The sequence below is a fragment of the Garra rufa genome, chromosome 21, assembly GCF_049309525.1.
Source record: "Garra rufa chromosome 21, GarRuf1.0, whole genome shotgun sequence".
NCBI classification, from domain to species: Eukaryota; Metazoa; Chordata; class Actinopteri; order Cypriniformes; family Cyprinidae; genus Garra; species Garra rufa.
In genome coordinates this window covers 32,921,832-32,940,396 of record NC_133381.1, presented here as the reverse complement: position 1 = coordinate 32,940,396, position 18,565 = coordinate 32,921,832, and the positions used below count along the sequence as shown (strand labels likewise).

The following is an 18,565-nucleotide window of genomic DNA, read 5'->3' as shown; positions in this document are numbered from 1 at the left end:
ATTATGAGAAATTAAGTTGCAATTTTGAGATATAAAGTCATATTGTGAGATTCATAGTTACAATTATGAGAAATAAAGTTGCAATGTAGAGATATAGTCATATTATGAGATACAAAGTTACAATTACGAGAAATAAAGTTGCAATTTTGAGATACAAAGGCATATTATGAGATGCAAAGTTACAATTACAAGAAATAAAGTTGCAATTTTGAGATATAAAGTCATATTGTGAGATTCAAAGTTACAATTATGAGAAATTAAGTTGCAATTTTGAGATATAAAGTCATATTATGAGATGCAAAGTTACAATTACAAGAAATAAAGTTGCAATTTTGAGATTTAAAGTTATATTGTGAGATTCAAAGTTACAATTATGAGAAATTAAGTTGCAATTTTGAGATATAAAGTTATATTGTGAGATTCAAAGTTACAATTATGAGAAATTAAGTTGCAATTTTGAGATATAAAGTCATATTGTGAGATTCATAGTTACAATTATGAGAAATAAAGTTGCAATGTAGAGATATAGTCATATTATGAGATACAAAGTTACAATTACGAGAAATAAAGTTGCAATTTTGAGATATAAAGTCATATTATGAGATGCAAAGTTACAATTACAAGAAATAAAGTTGCAATTTTGAGATATAAAGTCATATTATGAGATGCAAAGTTACAATTACAAGAAATAAAGTTGCAATTTTGAGATATAAAGTCATTATGAGATGCAAAGTTACAATTACAAGAAATAAAGTTGCAGTTTTGAGATATAAAGACATATTGTGAGACACAAATTTGAATTTACAAGAAATTAAGTTGCAATTACAAGACATATTTTTCCAATAACAACAAATAAAAAAATGTAACGCCAATGTCACAATTACAAGAAATAAAGTTGCGATGTGTAAATATATATGTTCATACTGTGGGATAGAGTCACAAATTACAAGAAATAGCAATTACCTTTATGTTTTTAGCTCTAAGGCACAAATTGCCTAGGCTTCCTTCATCACCATTTAGTTGTATTATGCCTGCTTTGTATTAGCCATAGGCCACCCTGCTCTCTAAAAATTGGCCATTAAAAACCCCACATTAGCGGACCATTACTTAATAGTTAACTGACAGGAACTTCGCTTTAGCGTTTGTAGTGTTTCAGCGACTGAAGTTTAATTCCATTAGACAGTTGAATGAAAAAGAAGCCAAAATCTAGGTGATCTAAGACTGACATTTACCAACACACTGTTGACATCACAGGTCTGGCGGTAACTGCTCTGGGCCAGGGGTTTCTTTTCACCTCTCTTTTATTGTTTCCCTCCCTTCAAATGAGCTCACTTTTTAGTGATCACCTAGGTAACCACTGAAAAGCAAACTGGAGAGCTGTGAGCTCATAGAGATGACACAGTTTAACAAAGGCTACCTTTTCTCTCTCTCTCTCTACATATGCAATAATATACACATGCATGTATCGTGTGAAGGCCGTAGGGATGGGGTAAGTCCAGCTATGCATGTGTAGACAATTTACCCGGCGGTCTAAGCAATCCCTACCCTATATTCAGCCACCTAAATATCCCTGCTCAAGCAATCCCTTCTTAATTACAGGCCCATGGAGAAACAGGATCCTGGCCCACACAATGGAGTCTTTCTGCATGACAGTCCCATTACCAATATGAGGGAGGGGGTCTTTCTCTCTTCCCCTGAAAAAGGGATAAAGAATGTGGAAGCTCAAAGGAGACAAGCTCTTGAATAGTGGAAAGCGCTGATTATTTTTACCTGTACAAAGCCAACAGGCGACCGTTTGTAGCTCACATCGTAAAAGTTTGTAACATCTGTAAAGCTAGTGGGTTGGTTATTTTTTTATCCTATCTATTAATTTATTCAAAAGTACATTGAAAATGCAATTCATAAATGCAATGTCTTGAATACATGATGATCAACTATGTGAATTAAAATTCCTTTTATTACTTAAAGGCATAAAGTAAAAAATGTTGCCTTTTCAAATGCCTAGTGCTAACTTTCCTGATTTTATATTTAAGAAAAAATGTCATCATTTAAACGGGACCCAATGATTTCCACGATGTGGAAAATATGGACGGAATCGTGAAATCCATTCATAATAATGGATTTTACAGTATAACATAACAGTATTACAGAATGTCACAGAATTTGCCAAATTTTAAATTAATAAATCATAAGTAGGTGGATAAACTTAAATAAAAACATGATATGGACTGTCAATATTAAGCTGCAAAAATACTATTTCCTAAAAATACTAACCCTGCATGTTCTGTGTGTCTGTGTGAATGACTGGCACAGATGCACGGTTTCGTTTACTACACACATACTAAAGCGCAAGTGATGCTTACGGTGTTTTCAACCTCTGCCGCATCAATATGAACTGCTCTAAGAGTCATTTCATGAGTATTTTACCATTTATCGTCATGCCATATACAAACACAAACTTAAAGGTCTTCATGGCAACCTGTCAAAATAAAAGTTTGGTTTAACTTTAAGAAATTGTGACAGAAATATATTATTTAACGTAATGATAGTACCACTACTATTAATACAATTATTATTTTTAAAGGAATATTTACCTGAAAAATTATTTACCAGAAAAATGTAAGTACACAGCAGTATTTCTAAAAAAAAAATTTTTTTTTCTTATAAAATCAGTTAATTAGAGATGCTTTTGATTATTACAATTTTATGAAAACATTCAAAATGAATCAAGAAAATTAATGGGAAAAAATAAACATAATTTGGTAAAAAAATAAATAAATAAATAACCTGAATTTGAGAAAAGAAAAAAAACTTTTTGTGTGATACAAAGTTACAATTTTGAGAAATAAAGTCACAATTTTGACAAATAAAGTCATATTGTGAGATACAAAGTTACAATTATGAGAAATGGTCACAATTTTGAGATATAAAGTCCTACTGTGAGATACAAAGTCATAATCCCAAAATTACAACTGTATTTCTTATAATTGTAACTTTGCAATTCATAAAATGACTTTATATCTCAAAATTGTAACTTTATTTCTCATAATTGTAATTTTGCATATCACAATATTACTTTACATCTCAAAATTGCAACTTAATTTCTCATAATTGTAACTTTGCAACTCACAATATGACTGTATCTTAAAACTGTGACTATTTCTCATAATTGTAACTTTGCCTCTCACAATATGACTATATCTCAAAATTGCAAATATTTCTCATATTTGTACCTTTGCATCTTACAATTTTACTTTACATCTCAAAATTGCAACTTTATTTCTCATAATTGTAACTTTGCATCTCACAATATGACTGTATATCTCAAAATTGCAACTTTATTTCTTAGAATTGTAACTTTGCATATCACATTATTACATTACATCTCAAAATTGCAACTTTATTTCTCATAATTGTAGCTTTGCATCTCACAATATGACTATACGTATCTCAAAATTGCGACTTGGCAGATTAACTGGTATCTCAAAATTGCTGCTTTATTTCTCATAATTGTAACTTTATTTTTCATAATTATAACTTTGCATGTCACAATATGATTTTATATCTTAAAATTGCGACTTTATTTCTCATAATTGTAACTTTGTATCTCACAATATGACTTTATAATTGTGACTTTGGCAATTTTTATTTGGTGTTATTGCAAAAGTTTTGTAGTTGCAACTTAATTTCTTGTAAATTCAAATTTGTATCTCACAATGTGTCTCAATTGTGACTATTTCTCATAATTGCAATCTTATATCTAACAATTGTTTGTAATTGTGATGTCATTTTTCATAAATATGGCTATTTTGATTATTTTAAACTTTATCTCCCAGTCACTCTTTTTATTTTTCACTCTGAGGCAGAAACACACTTCCATGCCGATTATATCTACAGAGCTGTGCTAAAATCCAGATAATGGAAAATGGGAATATCAGGGAATTTAAAAACTTGGATGTCAATCCCGGAAAGGACTGGAAATTATGCTATTTATGCTCAACTCTTATATTTCTTTGGCTATAAATTGCTCTCCTTCAAACATATTCATTGTCTGTGTACAAGGCTGTTTGTAGATTTTGGATTAGATACATGGACAATTATAAGCCATTGTCAGTATTTTTGAAAATTGGCAGATTAACTGGTCTGGCCGGTAAATTGGTCAGTACTATTAATGTCTGGCTTTGTTAATGGTCTTTCAGTCTTTCTCTAGTTGAATTGTCCAATAGACATCTAATTTCCGTAGTTATTTTCTTCTCTAAATATACTGAGTCCAAGGTCCCACCCCTCCATTTCAGAATTCAAGGCAAACCTTTCAACCCTGTACTCTTTTGGCCTTGCATACATGTAAAAGTTCATTGTGTTCTCACTGTTACCTGCAGGTTGGCAGACTGGCACATAAGCACAGATGGCAGAGGTGATGGAGGGTGCATCCACAGCAGCAGTGCCCAACGGCAGTGTGGACTGGCAGAAGAGATGCATCGCACTGGAGACGCAGCTCATGAGGTTTCGCCTGCAAGCGGGAAATATCCGCCACCTACTTGCTGAGAGGGTAAATGAGGGGTATTATGGGTAACACAGGGTCTACAATTCGCCCACTGCATTCCAGTTATGCATATGATTAGTTTATTTTCTGTACATTTTGCACAGCTTATGCACGCATAAATTCATCTAGCCGAAACAAATATCAATTCCCTTGAATTAGACTGTAAAAAAGCCATTTTATTTGACAATGAACATCACATGATATACAGTATAAGGACAGGTAATGTAGTAAACATGGTTTACATCTCATGACTTGCACATGAACTCCTCAGCCTGTTTTCTGTCTTGTCATCCCAACTAACAAGAAAGTACCAAAAAGTAGTACTACCAACTACTATAACATGTTATATATCAAAGTACTGTGGTATTACCACCTGATGCATTACAACACTGTATTTTTTTGTACTGGTAATATCAGCTGATTCTTTTTCTCGTTTACTTTTTTTAAAAAGTATTTTTTCTTCAGACACAGTGGAACAAGTTACTTAGTTTCTCCTCCGCTGTTTCTCTTTCCCTCCTCCTCTACGGTTTGGTCATGCTGCATTGACCTCAGCGTTTCGTCTTGCAAGAAAAGGTTAACTGTCAAACTTGGCAGGCAGCCCTGCAAGGAAAGTCAGGGGGAAACCACTGACTCGTGTGAATGCTTGAGTAGATATGCAGGTGTGTGTCGGTGTGTGCGTTTTATAGACGAGGGAAGCAATTGTTTATTAATAACCAGATTACTAAAAGTAGCTGTCTTTTTATTAGTGCCGTCAATCGATTAAACAAAAATAACTAATCAATCACAAAAACGAATTAATTTTTAAAAAAAAAATTGCGATTAATCGTGATTAATCCCGCCTAACATTCATTTTTAAATATACTTTAATACTGCAATAATTTCGCTTTCAATCTTCAAATTAATGTAGAAACAACATAAAGACAGTATATTTTTTATATTTGTTACAAATTTTTTTATGACTAAAGGTGAGTATCACTGATACCAATATTACTGATGTCTATAAAATTGCTCAGTATAACTGAGAGCTATCAATTTTAACATTTATTAAACTTAAAATAACAACTTCTAATTTTAACTTAAATCAATCTCCACATAAACCCATTTTTTACCTGTGCCCTTCAGCAAGAAGGAAATATACAGAAATCCTTATTGATTTCTTCTTTTCCTTTTGTTCTTTGATTAGTAGACATCACGGCAGCTGGGTTATTAGGTTATTTGGCTGCTATTACTTTAAGAACTGCCGCTGCTGAATATGACGCGGATCTGAAAAGCATACTCATAGTTTCATTTGCACTTTGATATGGGAAAATACAGGCTACAGCATGCGCTGCTGCATTTGTGCGTGCAATTGAAGCGTGCATGCTACAAGTGCAGTATAACGGCTGACAGGACAGGTAAATTTGTTTTATTGACATAATGGTTTGACGACATCTCATCCGACTGCAATTCACTGTTCTTCTACTAAAGCTCCCTTTTCACCTGTACCTTTCCTGCGCTCATTTGACTAGCGTCTGGAAGTCTGAACTTCACTGAAGTGAAGTTGGAGTGCACATCTACAAAGTCTCCCATTTGATATGGTCGTAAAGATGTTCAGTGACTAAATAAATGCACTTCTTGTCAAGAAAAAAAGAGACAGAAGCAGAGTGAAAGAATCTACTTTTTATGTGACCCTGGACCACAAAACCAGTCTTAAGTAGCACAGGTATAGCCAAATAGCCAAAAATACATTGTATGGGTCACAATAATAGATTTTTCGTTTATGCCAAAAATCATTAGGATATTAAGTAAAGATCATGTTCCATGAAGATATTTTGTAAATTTCCTAGCATAAATATATCAAAACGTAATTTATGATTAGTAATATGCATTGCTAAGAACGTCATTTGGGACAACTTTAAAGGTATCCTCAGATTGTATATTTTTAAATAGTAGTATCTCAACCAAATATTGTTCTATCCTAACAAACCATACATCAATGGAAAGCTTATTTATTCAGCTAGGCTACTACTACTACTAGGGCGAAAGAGTTACTTTTAAAGGGTTAATCGGATGGAAAACTCACTTTTACATGTTGTTCGAACATTAATGTGTGTTGGCAGTTTGTGTACAAAACACCCTACAATGATAGAAATCCACCTAGTGGTATTTTTTAAACCTTAGAAGTAATATCCTTCTTTTAAAATCAGGTCATTCTCAGCTCCTTGTTGGTGTGACGACACACCGTCAGAGACCGCTCCCACGATAGTTGATTGACATGAGCGCCTTACCTTAGACCCGCCCACACCTAGCTGAAAAAGTCTTACTCCAATCGTTTCGACTCAGGTGCAGGGGAAGACAAGAATGTCTCTGCTTGAGGTGTTCTGTTGTTGGATGTAATAATGAACATAGCAGTCATCATTTACTCCCGACATCTGAGCCGCTAAAGATGCAGAGGATTAACATTACTTTAGTTTTTGAAAGGATCCCGATCTACATATGCGTCTGTGTTTATGCACCCACAGCAGAAGTGAGTATAAGGGTTTTTTATGCATCTTTGCAAATGGCCTTTCTTAATAATGTGCTAGTTAGCAAGTTTCGCAGCTAAACACGGCTAAAGTAAACATTACAGCTCGTCATCCCACGGCAGAGAGGGGCAGGGCGAGCAGAGCTCATTACCATTTAGGTAAAAGGTAAAAAGAGTGTTTTTTACATTACCCTTGAGACATTTTAACCAAAGTACGTTATAGACTTCTCATTAAGACCCTAAAGAATCATATCAACTTGTGGAAAATGGCCATCCGATGACCCCTTTAAACATAATGTATAATTATTTAGGTCAATATAAATGTTTTGATTTTAACTAACTTGCTTATCAAGATTTTTTTTTAAACTGTTGATCCAACAGTATTATAGTTGAACTGAAAATGGCCTTATGATTAGGGGGTTTTGCATTAGCCAGTCTTAAACTGCAATGATAGTTGACCTGAAAGCCGAAACTGACTGTAAAAGAACATATTTATGCTAATACCTGCTGTAGCGCCCCTTGTGGCAACACTGAGAATGCGAAACATATTTGCATGAATTCAGAAGCAAAAAACTGGATGAGAACATAAAATCATAGTACAAAGATTAAATAAAGCAAATATTACAAAATATGGCATGAAAAGTGTCACCGGCGGGTAAAGTTACAGCGGGAGTTCGCATCTCTCTTGAGTTTTAACAGGCCCGCTAAAGCATGTGGTGAGTTTGTTGTGGGGTAATTGAGAATTGAATTGGGGAAAGTTGTGTGAGAGAAAGCAATGCCTTAATTGCAATGTGACTGGTCATGATTGGCTATGATGAGATGGTTTATGTGTTTACGCCTGCTCAGAGTTTGCGAATCAGTCTGAATAAATGAAATGCTGGTGTTAAAGGGAAGTCTAATTAAATTGTAAGTAAGCAATACACACATTTATGTATCACTACTTTTGAAGTCAAAATCAAACTTCAAATGGCCTGAAAACATGATCTGTGATTTTTTTTGCGGTTGTGCGCTAGTCAGTCAATCTCAAAACTATTCAGCCATAAAAACCATTTAGCGAAGAATCAGAACACCTTCTAACCATTTTTCATGCATAACTTTGTCTCAGTAAAAACACTGTGAAATAAACATCTCCTCGCGGAGGAACATATAAACAGTATCAGATCGGTCTGTAAACCATGTGTGTATATGCTCTTCTTGATGTTAATAAGTCGGTCCAAAAGCAACAACATCAATTTTGTTTTTCTTTTCGGTCCAAGAGGTAGGTCTGTTGTTGTGTTTTTTTTCTATCTGTGGTGGTGCCATTAGGGTGTTTACTGTCCAAACACGCAGACCACAGGGACATTAAGTCTTGGACGGCTCCCAGACGTCCTCCATCAGGTTTCTTCCCTCTCTGGTCATCGCTCTAACAGCCTTTCGCTCACCCTGACCTCCACACTCTCCTGCTCTCCCATTCTTTCCAGGCTTAATATCGGGGCTCATGGTCTCATGGGTTTTTGCTTGTTTTGTTGAAGAGGACTAAAGAAAGTGTTGAGACTTTGCTGCTGGTGCCTTTTTAGAAAGGTCCATACGCTTCTCATCTGCTTCTCTGGGCGGCGTTAGGAGTGTTTTACACATTGACCCACTTTGCAGAGGAAAAGCTTGACACAGAATTGTGTAAGGGGTGTGATCTCTCATTCTGGCGTGAGGGAATACTTTTTCCATTCTGTTCACGTACACATGCCCTTTAGTTGAAAAGTGTGTCCCATTGTAGAATGAGATAAAAATGGTGTGTTAGTGCACGTAGGCTACTACCATACTACGCAGACTGTTTCTGCACATATAGTACTGTGCAAAGTATGTGCACATTTTCTGTATTAATGGAATCCCCATGTGATGAACAGTACCTGTTTTTGCTAAAACCTTACAGTGTGCCTGCAGCAATATATTCCAAAATTACAAAATAGGGCTCCCCGATATTGAAGACAAATGTGATACGCTTTAACTTGTGTCTAAAATCAATTTAAATATATTTTAAACTGAAAAACCAACATACATTTTTACATTCTTTTGGTCCTAAATCATTGACAGCAGCTGTGAGTGCCGTGGGCTGACTCATCTTCTCAGACTAGTTTGCTTTAAGAGGGTCATGACCGCTTGTTGATCACCGTCGGAGCGCACACACACTTCAGTAATGATTGTGTACCCAGTCTCTGCAATCTGCGTCATCTTAAAACTCACTTTTTGCATTTTTGCAACTGTTTGAAAAATTAAAATCACTTTTATCCCAAACCGTTTTGATATTAAAAGGATAATTCACCCAAAAATAAAAATTTCCCCATGTTTTACTTACTCACCCAGCCATTCTATTAAAGGAGAAGTTCACTTCTAGAACAAAAATTTACATCTAGTGAAACGATCAGGCCCCCCCCCCCCCCAATTTTTTTTAAATATATTTTCTTTAACCTCAAATGCTCATCTTTTCTAGCTGTGCATGAACTCATGTATTCCGGTTCATGACAGTTAGGGTATGTCAAAAAATTGCCCTACATTGATGTTTTACCTTTTTTTTGTAAAGGGCATTTGGTGTTGTTTGATCTTGTTTGATCATCTGATCTTGTCACTTTGTAAACACTGGGTCAGTACTTATGCCACAATGTAGGACGATTTGGAAGTTGGAGGAAAAAGGGAGATGCAAGTTTTTTGACCTACCCTAACTGTAATGTAATGAACTGGAATACACAGGAGTTCAGGCAGAGCTAGACAAGACAGGCATTTGAGGTCAAAAGGTATATAAATTGTCAATTTGTTTTTAGATAATAACCAATCGTTTTGCTAGATAAGACCCTACTTCCTTGGCTGGGATCGTTTAGAGCCCTTTGAAGCTGCATTTAAACTCCATTTTGAAAGTTCAAACTCGTGGGCACCATATAAGCCCACTATATGGAGAGAAACCCTGATATGTTTTCCTCAAAAAACATAATTTCTTTACGAATGAAGAAAGAAAGACATGAACATCTTGGATGACAAGGTGTTGAGTAAATTATCTGTACATTTTTGTTCTGGCAGTGAACTTTAAGGAATGTCCTGACTCTTTCAGTCCATCCATCATAAAAATTACTCCACACAGCTTAGAGGGTTAAGGCCTTCTGAAGTGAATCGATTAATTTGTGTAATAAAATTATCCATATTTACACCTTTATAAACAGTTCTGCTAACTGTCGTACACGTTCATGAGAGAGTGTTGTTCCAGTGGATGAGGTAGGATGTAGGTCTAGCATAAGCGTAAGACAAATGTGAAAGGAAAAAGGAGAGACCAAAACAAAAAACAGTCTCAAATTCGAAATAAAAAGTGAGGATTTGTAAACAAAAATGTTGAAGGATTTTCATATAAGGCAAGTGATGACTGAAAGGAGGAGATTTCTTCTGAAAGAAGAAAGTCATACACACCTAGGGTGGCTTGAGGGTGATTAAATCATGTTTTTTTTTTTTTTCATTTTTCTGTGAACTATCCCTTTAACATTAGTTTTTTTTTTTTTAAATTTGCGATGAATGTAGAATTTCAATATGTTGTGCAACCCTGTTACAAAATCCATTCCATGACTAATGCTGCATTCCATTTATTTCAGAATTCGGATGTCGGACTTGGATATGACATCACATCATAATTGACCATGTTTCTAGTGCAAGTTGTAAATCAAAAATGCACATGTCCATTAATAGCAATACAAGTTGATTTAAAAAACAAATGGTATTTTACCCAGATTTATCAGAATGACATGTCCACAGATAATGGTTGGATAGCACTGCGTGCACCACTGAGTTCTAATAAACTATATGTGACCCTGGACCACAAAACCTGTCCTAAGTAGCATGGGTATATTTGTAGCAATAGCCAAAAATACATGGTATGGGTCAAAATTATCGATTTTTCTTTTATGCCAAAAATATAAAAAAAAGTTAGATCATGTTCAATAAAGATATTTTGTAAAGTTCCTACCGTAAATATATCAAAACTTAATTTTTGATTAGTAATATACATTGCTAAGATCTTAATTTGGACAAATGTAAAGGTATTTTTATTTTTATTTTTATTTTTTGCACCTTCGGATTCCAATTTTTCAAATAGTTCTATCTCGGTCCAAAAATCCCCTATTAAACCGTACATCAATGGAAAGCTTATTTATTCAGCTTTTTATATGATGTATAAATCTCAATTTAAAAAAAATAACCCTTATAACTGGTCCAGGGTCACTTATATTACTATAGTTTCATTTATGTTGATGCACTGAGCTGCCATATTGGATTCTGAAGTCAGGGTTGTTGCGGTTCCTTGAGTTTTCAAGTTGGAACTCTGACTTGAAAGGGGGTTCTGGTTGAAAGTTCCTACCGGGAACTCAAGAGTACAAATGAAACACACCTTTATCATGCTGAAGCTGCAGAAAATTATGTCATGACAACCTTGAATGGCTGATGGCACCCGAAGAACATGAAGAATGTCAAACCCTTAATTCGCGACTATCCTCATGCAATGAAGCATAAAACTTTGAAATGTATTGTTGCATACTACATACTGTTTCACATAATGATTTTAATTGGCAGTATTTCATGCAAAATGTGCAGTAAGCTGTACGCTATACTAATTTTCTAATTTACTTTAGTTGAAAGCGTCAGATGTACTTCAGTTCTGATCGTGTTGATGTGACTCCACTCTGTCTTTATGTGAGTGCCACATGTGTTTGCATTTAAAATGGGAAAGTAGATGTAGAAGATTCAGTAAGTTGGTCCTCATGTTGGATTTGGCCTAGTTCTTCATGCTCTCTGTAAAACTGTCTCGTTTCTAATGAGCTGCCAGACAGGAGGATTAGCCCGCAATAGCAGTGATACTTTCTTGCTATCTCTCGCTCTCTGAAGCTCACCTACTTTCCATTCTATCATCTTGCTGCATTTTTAAATACACCATCCCTTCTTCATTAGCCTTTATCTTCTTGCATAGTTCTCAAATTAATTATTGAGCCATTGGTTGTTTCAGACTTTTGGTGTCTGTACCTAATGTTGTTAATCATTACATTTTCAGCCAGTATGTTTGATATTTTTGACCCTGGACCACAAAAGCAGTCATAAGGGTCAATTTTTTTAAATTGATTTATAAATACTCTGAAAGTTGAATAAACTTTCCATTGATGTGTGGTTTGTTAGGATAGTACAATATTTGGCCGAGATACAACTATTTAAAAATCTGGAATCTGAGGGTACAAAAAAATCAAAATATGGAACATGATCTTTACTTTACATAAAAGGAAAATCGATAATTTAGACCCATACAATGATCATTTCTTCCACAGTGGGCACCTATTTTAAAAAAGAAACTCTTTTCATGCTCTCACTAGTTTATAAAAAGGTTGAAGAACACAAAAAATACATTGTTTTAATAAGAGACCGATAGCAGATGGATGCTATGCTGGTGATTTCCACAGTCATTAATGCATAGTTCACATTCTCCGCTTCCATATTCTGAAGCAGTGAAGTCAGCTGGTTAAGGAAGTTCTGGAGTTCAACCAAAGAGGAAACCTTCTTTGCATTTCGCAATAGCGTCTGCAAGAGAACAGTTGTTAAATGTTTCACATACCTGGTTGTCCGATGCTTGAGCAGCTGCCCTGCCCCCACCTGTTTAACCTGTGGCCTGTCGTCCCAGTCAATTCATCCTCAGCCTTCTGCTGAGTCAGGATATGATGTTGTGTCTTAACATTGGTCTTAACCTTAGGATCAATGTTAAGTTACACTCTTAAAATAAAGGTTCTTTATTGGCATAAACGGTTCTATGAAGAACCTTGAACATCCATGGAACCGTTAAAATGCAGAAAAGATTCTTTATAGCTGAAAAAGGTTCTTTAGATTTTTTAAATGTTCTTCAAAATGGTTCTTTCAGGAACTGTTCACTGAAAGGTTCTTTGGAGAACCAAAAATGGTTCTTCTATGACATCTTCAATCTTTATTTTTAAGAGCTCCACCTTATCACCTTATAACTTCAACAACCTGAACAGCATACCAAGTTCAGTTACCCAGTTACACAAATTGAATTACCCAAACTTTGTTTGCTTTTGTATTCCATTTTAAGCTAAATGAAAATTTTAATTCAGTTTCAGTAAAATTACTATTACACTAATTCCCAATAGACCAAATCTCAGGAAAACTGGGGCTAGCGGACATTAGATGCGACATTGTGAACTAAATTTGAACTACTAAACTATTTTTTGAGCCGTTTAATACAACTGATGTCTGTTTGACTCATTAATTTGTTTATCCCTTTAAAGCTGCTTTAAAACAATCTGTATTGTATAAAGCGCTACAGAAATAAGATTTCTGTATACATTGTAAATAGGTTTGGAACGACATGAGGGTAAGTAATTAATGACAGAGTTTTAATTTTGGGTGAATTATCCCTTTAACTTTTCTCCCCTAATTTTCATTAGTTTGAAATGAATTGACTAATCGGTATGAAGCTAAACTACTATCTTGGAACTCACTGAATCTGTCTGTGTTACTCTATTGAGGCCAGTGTCTCAACTTTCTCCACTCCACATCAGTAAACTTTACAACATAGTTGTTGAATAGCTCTTAATGCTCAGTGAATCATTGCTGAGTGGGTAAGGCTAATCTGAGGTCAGTGCTGAGCCTGAGTATGTGGAAACTATTCCCATAGTAATGCGGATTGATGAAGTGTCAGCGAAAGCATGTCCTTGTTCATATTTGTCACCGTGTCGTCTATTCACTTCTGTACATTTGCCGACCCTTAGGTGAAGAGTCACACCTCCACACAATGACCCCACAGGCTGCTCTTCTGGTCCTGACACTTAGGGAATGCTCACATGGAGTGGGTGCCTCCTGGGAATCCCTGTACTTTTGGCTTGAGGAATGAGAAAGGGTGGAAAGAAAAAGGGAAAGAACAAAGAATTTTAAACAAAAGAAGTGCTCTGTCATACAGTGGGAATTCTTTAGTACGCTTGTCCTCCTTTTTACTGGGTCACTGAACTCAAGAAACATTGAGCACAAGGCACGTCATGGCCAGGAACTCTGTGTGAGTTCTAACAAGCTTTTGCTAATCGATATATTTGTTGCAGAAGTGATTCTGTTTGAGGAGGTATAATCCATGCACAGATGAAAATGCCTTCTAACTGCCTTTGAAATAGTAGTAAAACACCTTACATTTGGAGTATGTGATTGTTGCTTAGGTTTCAGTTAGTTTTGAATTTTGTTCTAAATTTAAATTAAAGAAAAGTGCAAGTTTTTGAAGAAATAAAATGAAACAAATAAATAAATCATGAAATGAAAAATTAAATGAGAAAGAAAACAAAAAACAAAACTAAAAACATAACAAAAACAAAATAGAAAAAAAACATTAAATAAACATAAAATGAAAAAAAGAAATAAAACAAAACAACAAATAAAAAAACTAAATGGAAACAAACAAAAAACTAAAGAGATTAAATAAACAAAACAAAAAGAAATGAAACAAAACAAAATGATTAAATGAAAAACTAAACAAAACGAAATCAAAACAATACAAAACTAGAAACAAAATAGAAACAATAAAAACAACAAAAAACAAAAAGATTAAATAAAGTAAATCAAAACAAAACTATAAAAAAAAAAAAAAAAAAAAAAGATAAAATAAACTGAAAAAAGAAATGAAACAATACAATGAAAAACTAAACGAGAAACAAATGATTACATGAAAAACAAAACAAAACTAGGAACAGAACAAACAAACACAAAATAGAAACAATAAAAACAACAAGATTAAATAAACAAGGAAAAATCTGAAATTAAGCAAAACACAAAAGGGAAAATGAAACGAGAAAGAAAGCAAAAAAAGATTAAATGGAAAAACAAAATCAAAACAAAACTAGAAACAAAAACAAAATAGAAACAACAAAAACAAAACAGAAACAAAAAACATTAAATAAACATGATACGAAACAACAAAAACAAAATGAAAAAAATAAATGAGAAAAAAAACAGAAAAGATTAAATGAAAAACAAAACTATAAACAAAAAATGGAATCAATAAAAACAAAAAAACAAAAAAGATTAAATAAACTAAATCATAGCAAAACTATAAACAAAAACTAAATATAAACAAAAAAAGATTAAATAAACATGAAACAAGAAAAAAACAAAAAACAAACATGAAATAGAAACAATAAAAACAAAACAAAAAATATTAAATAAACATGAAACAAAGTAAGAAACTAAACAAAACAAAAGCAAAAATGAAACAAGAAAGAAAACAAATAAGATTAAATGGAAAAACAAAACAAAACTACAAACAAACAAAAACATAATACAAACAATAAAAACAACAACAACAAAAAGATTAAATAAAAAACTAAAACAAAACAAGAAAACAAAAACAAAATAAAAACATAAAACAATTACACTTTTTTTTTTTTGCAATGACAAAGAACAAGACATTCTGCTTTCACTATGCACTATGCACAGAAACATTACTTGATGCAGGAAACTTGTCCTAACTTTCCAGCTTGGGAGTGGGGTGGCTTGTTTACTAGGATGTGCCCTAACCTTTTCCCTGTGCTGTCAGGCCATCATGGTGGTCTTGTTGATAACCGCAGTGGGTTGTGGCATGAGCGTGCCCAAACCCGCACCAGTACAACATGCCCTCAGTATTTAGTGCCGGATAATGATCAAAATCTTTTAAGCATGATAGATAACGTCACTCACAATCAGATATACAATAGATTATTCTTATAGTTTATCATACATTCATAGTTTATATAGCCATCTCTCCCCCTCACACAAAGACATCCTATCCTCAAAAGACAAATCCATGAACCTCTGTGTTTATTTTTATAGATGCAGGAGTTGGAACAGAGAGTGATTGAGGCTGACCAGCGGGCAGAGAATGCTGAAAAACAGGTATATCCGTTGTACCACTATCCCATTTTTAGTATATTTTCCATAATTTAGATAATTTTAAGGAACTAGCATTCTGTTTGCCAGAATATTCATTGATATTACATTAACACCATATATAAATATATAAATTCAGTTGCAGTGTACCTCAACAGTGTGCCTCGACCCACAAATTGTTTGGTTTTTCAGCATTTTTATGTATTTAAACTAGGGGTGGGCATAGATTAATTTTTTTAATCTAGATTAATCTAGATTAAATCTTGAAATTAATCTAGATTAATCTAGATTAAAATGGCTAATTTAAATTCTGCTGAAGGCATTCAGAATATGTGTGCTACCCAAATAATGACTAAAAGTAAGTCTTTGAGAACGGGTTTCTCAAGCCAGGTGGCGCATTAGACCAGGCGCTCATCTCCTGTTTCCAAAATGCATTACAAACTGCTTGACAATTGCATTTACAACACAATTAACTATACAAACTTGTGTAACCAAGTACTTCTGCGCAAAAGGCTGTACGACGTGCGTGTTCCCGTAAAATACACAGGCGCGCGGGTATGGATAGCCTATCTGCGTGCATAGTCTTCCAATAAACTGCGTTGCTTTTAGAAGCGTCAATTCAGTTGTTGCATATAGTTTAATGTCTTTATTTCGGGATTATCAAAGTAAATTATAACTCAAACTTGAGATTTTACTGGGCCACAGCAGATTTTCACTGGGGCACGTGCCCCAGTAACGCACGCACCTGCCCTGAAGCGGCTTCATAGCTGCATCCATGTCTGCGCGTCTCATTTGATGTGGTAATTTCACAGAAGTTGAAGACTCGTTCTCGCCCCCTACAGTGCAATTCAACTAGATATACGTCATCCGCGCTAAAATATCAAGGTGAAAGTCATCATATCTTGCGTAGTTTAGACCCAGCTCCCAACCCAACTTTGAGAATAGATTAACGGCGATATTTTTTTTATCGCGCGATATGAGTCTCACGTTAACGCAGCACGTTAACGCCGATAACGGCCCACCACTAATTTAAACACTTTCAAACAATGACTGTATGATTTTGAGATCCATCTTTTTACACTGAAGACAACTGAGGGACTCAGTTGCAACTATTACATATGCAACTATTACAGAAGGTTCAAACACTCACTGATGCTTCAGAAGGAAAAACAATGCATTAGGAGCCGGGGGTGAAAACTTTTGAACAGAATAAAGATGTGTACATTTTTCTCATTTTGCCTATGTATTATATTTTTTTCTTTTAGTATTGCCCTTCAGAAGCTACAGAGGTACTTACATGTTTCCCAAAAGACAAAATAATTTAAATTTACCCTGATCTTCAAATTTGAAAAAAAGTTTTTACCCCCGGCTCTTAAAGGTCCCATATCATCAAAATCAAAATTTCCTGGCTTTTTTCATGATAACTAAGGTCTAGGGGCTATCTAACTACCATATGAGTTTCAAAACAGTCAATCCACAGTAAACTGCACACAGCCTGCTTAAAGTAGCTGTTCATTTTCACGAGCAGCTGTGACTTCCGTAACGATGTGACGTCCGATCGACTCAAGTCACCGCCTTCAGTCACAAAACCAACGTCCCACCCTCCTTTTGTCAAACCCCCAGACAACAACGCATCCATTCCATTGAGCAACAACAACAGGAAAACAAGTGGAGAAAACCCTGTTCAGTCGATAGATGTCAAGCTACGATCATTACACAGGCTTCAGAACAACGTTAATATAAGAGACCAGCGGCACGTCAACTTCAGCCTCTTTCACACAGCGATTCCCGTAAATACACGGATAATGTGTCCCACGATTTGTTCCGGAGTTGTTTAATTTGGTTCATTCACAGTTGTTTTCCGGAATCTGTGCGTGCTTTACACACAACCCATAATGACATGTGACGTTTGGATGTGAGATGTAATGCGACGCGTACGTTTCACTAAACTGAAACTAACCTGAACAAACTGTGCTTCAGCGCTGATAGTGAGGAGCTGGCTCTGCCTGATGATCGCTGCTTCATTCCACTTTGCACGTAACGTTATTTTTCGTTGTGAAGAGTCGCTTGATAACGTGCATCATTACTACAACACTGCCTTTAGGTTCTGGCTTTGGTTCACACAGTTCCCGTAATTTTCCAGAATCAGCGCGCATTGTGAAAGGGGCTTTACTAAAGCAACAGTTATGTAGCTTACTGCATTCGGTGTTTGTAAAAGAAAAAACATTAATGATCATTCTAAAATATCCTGTTGAGTATCAGCTCTCTCTATTGCTCTGAGCTCGCTACGCTTACAGCATACATGACCGTAGTTACCTGTGATTGGCCTGGTTGTGCGTCACTCAGAAAACAACAGGCCAATCAGAAGAGAGGCTCATGAATATTAATTAGATGGGCCAAAATCGACCTGTTTTTGACAGAGCTCCTAAAAAAGGAGCTGTAAAAATATATTGAGATGGATTTTGGCACTTATACCGCAAATATATATTCTTAAGGACATCAACAAATAAAATAAACCTCCAGAAATGTGTACGATATGGGACCTTTAATGCATCGTGTTTCCTTCTGAAGCATCAGTGAGCGTTTGAACCTTCTATAATTTTATTTTGTTA

At 34.9% G+C, this 18,565-nt stretch overlaps 1 protein-coding gene across 1 annotated transcript in view; it reads left to right on the top strand.

Moving 5' to 3' along the window:
* Positions 1 to 4,388: 4,388 nt before the first annotated feature.
* plekhh1 (pleckstrin homology domain containing, family H (with MyTH4 domain) member 1) overlaps positions 4,389 to 18,565 on the top strand; it is a 42,445-nt gene continuing 28,268 nt past the window's right edge. Inside the window, exons 1-3 of the mRNA XM_073826601.1 lie at positions 4,389 to 4,549; positions 15,625 to 15,690; positions 15,897 to 15,959. Of these exons, the coding sequence (XP_073682702.1) occupies positions 4,406 to 4,549; positions 15,625 to 15,690; positions 15,897 to 15,959 (273 nt within the window). The 5' untranslated portion in view covers positions 4,389 to 4,405. The remainder of the gene's footprint in view (positions 4,550 to 15,624; positions 15,691 to 15,896; positions 15,960 to 18,565) is intronic.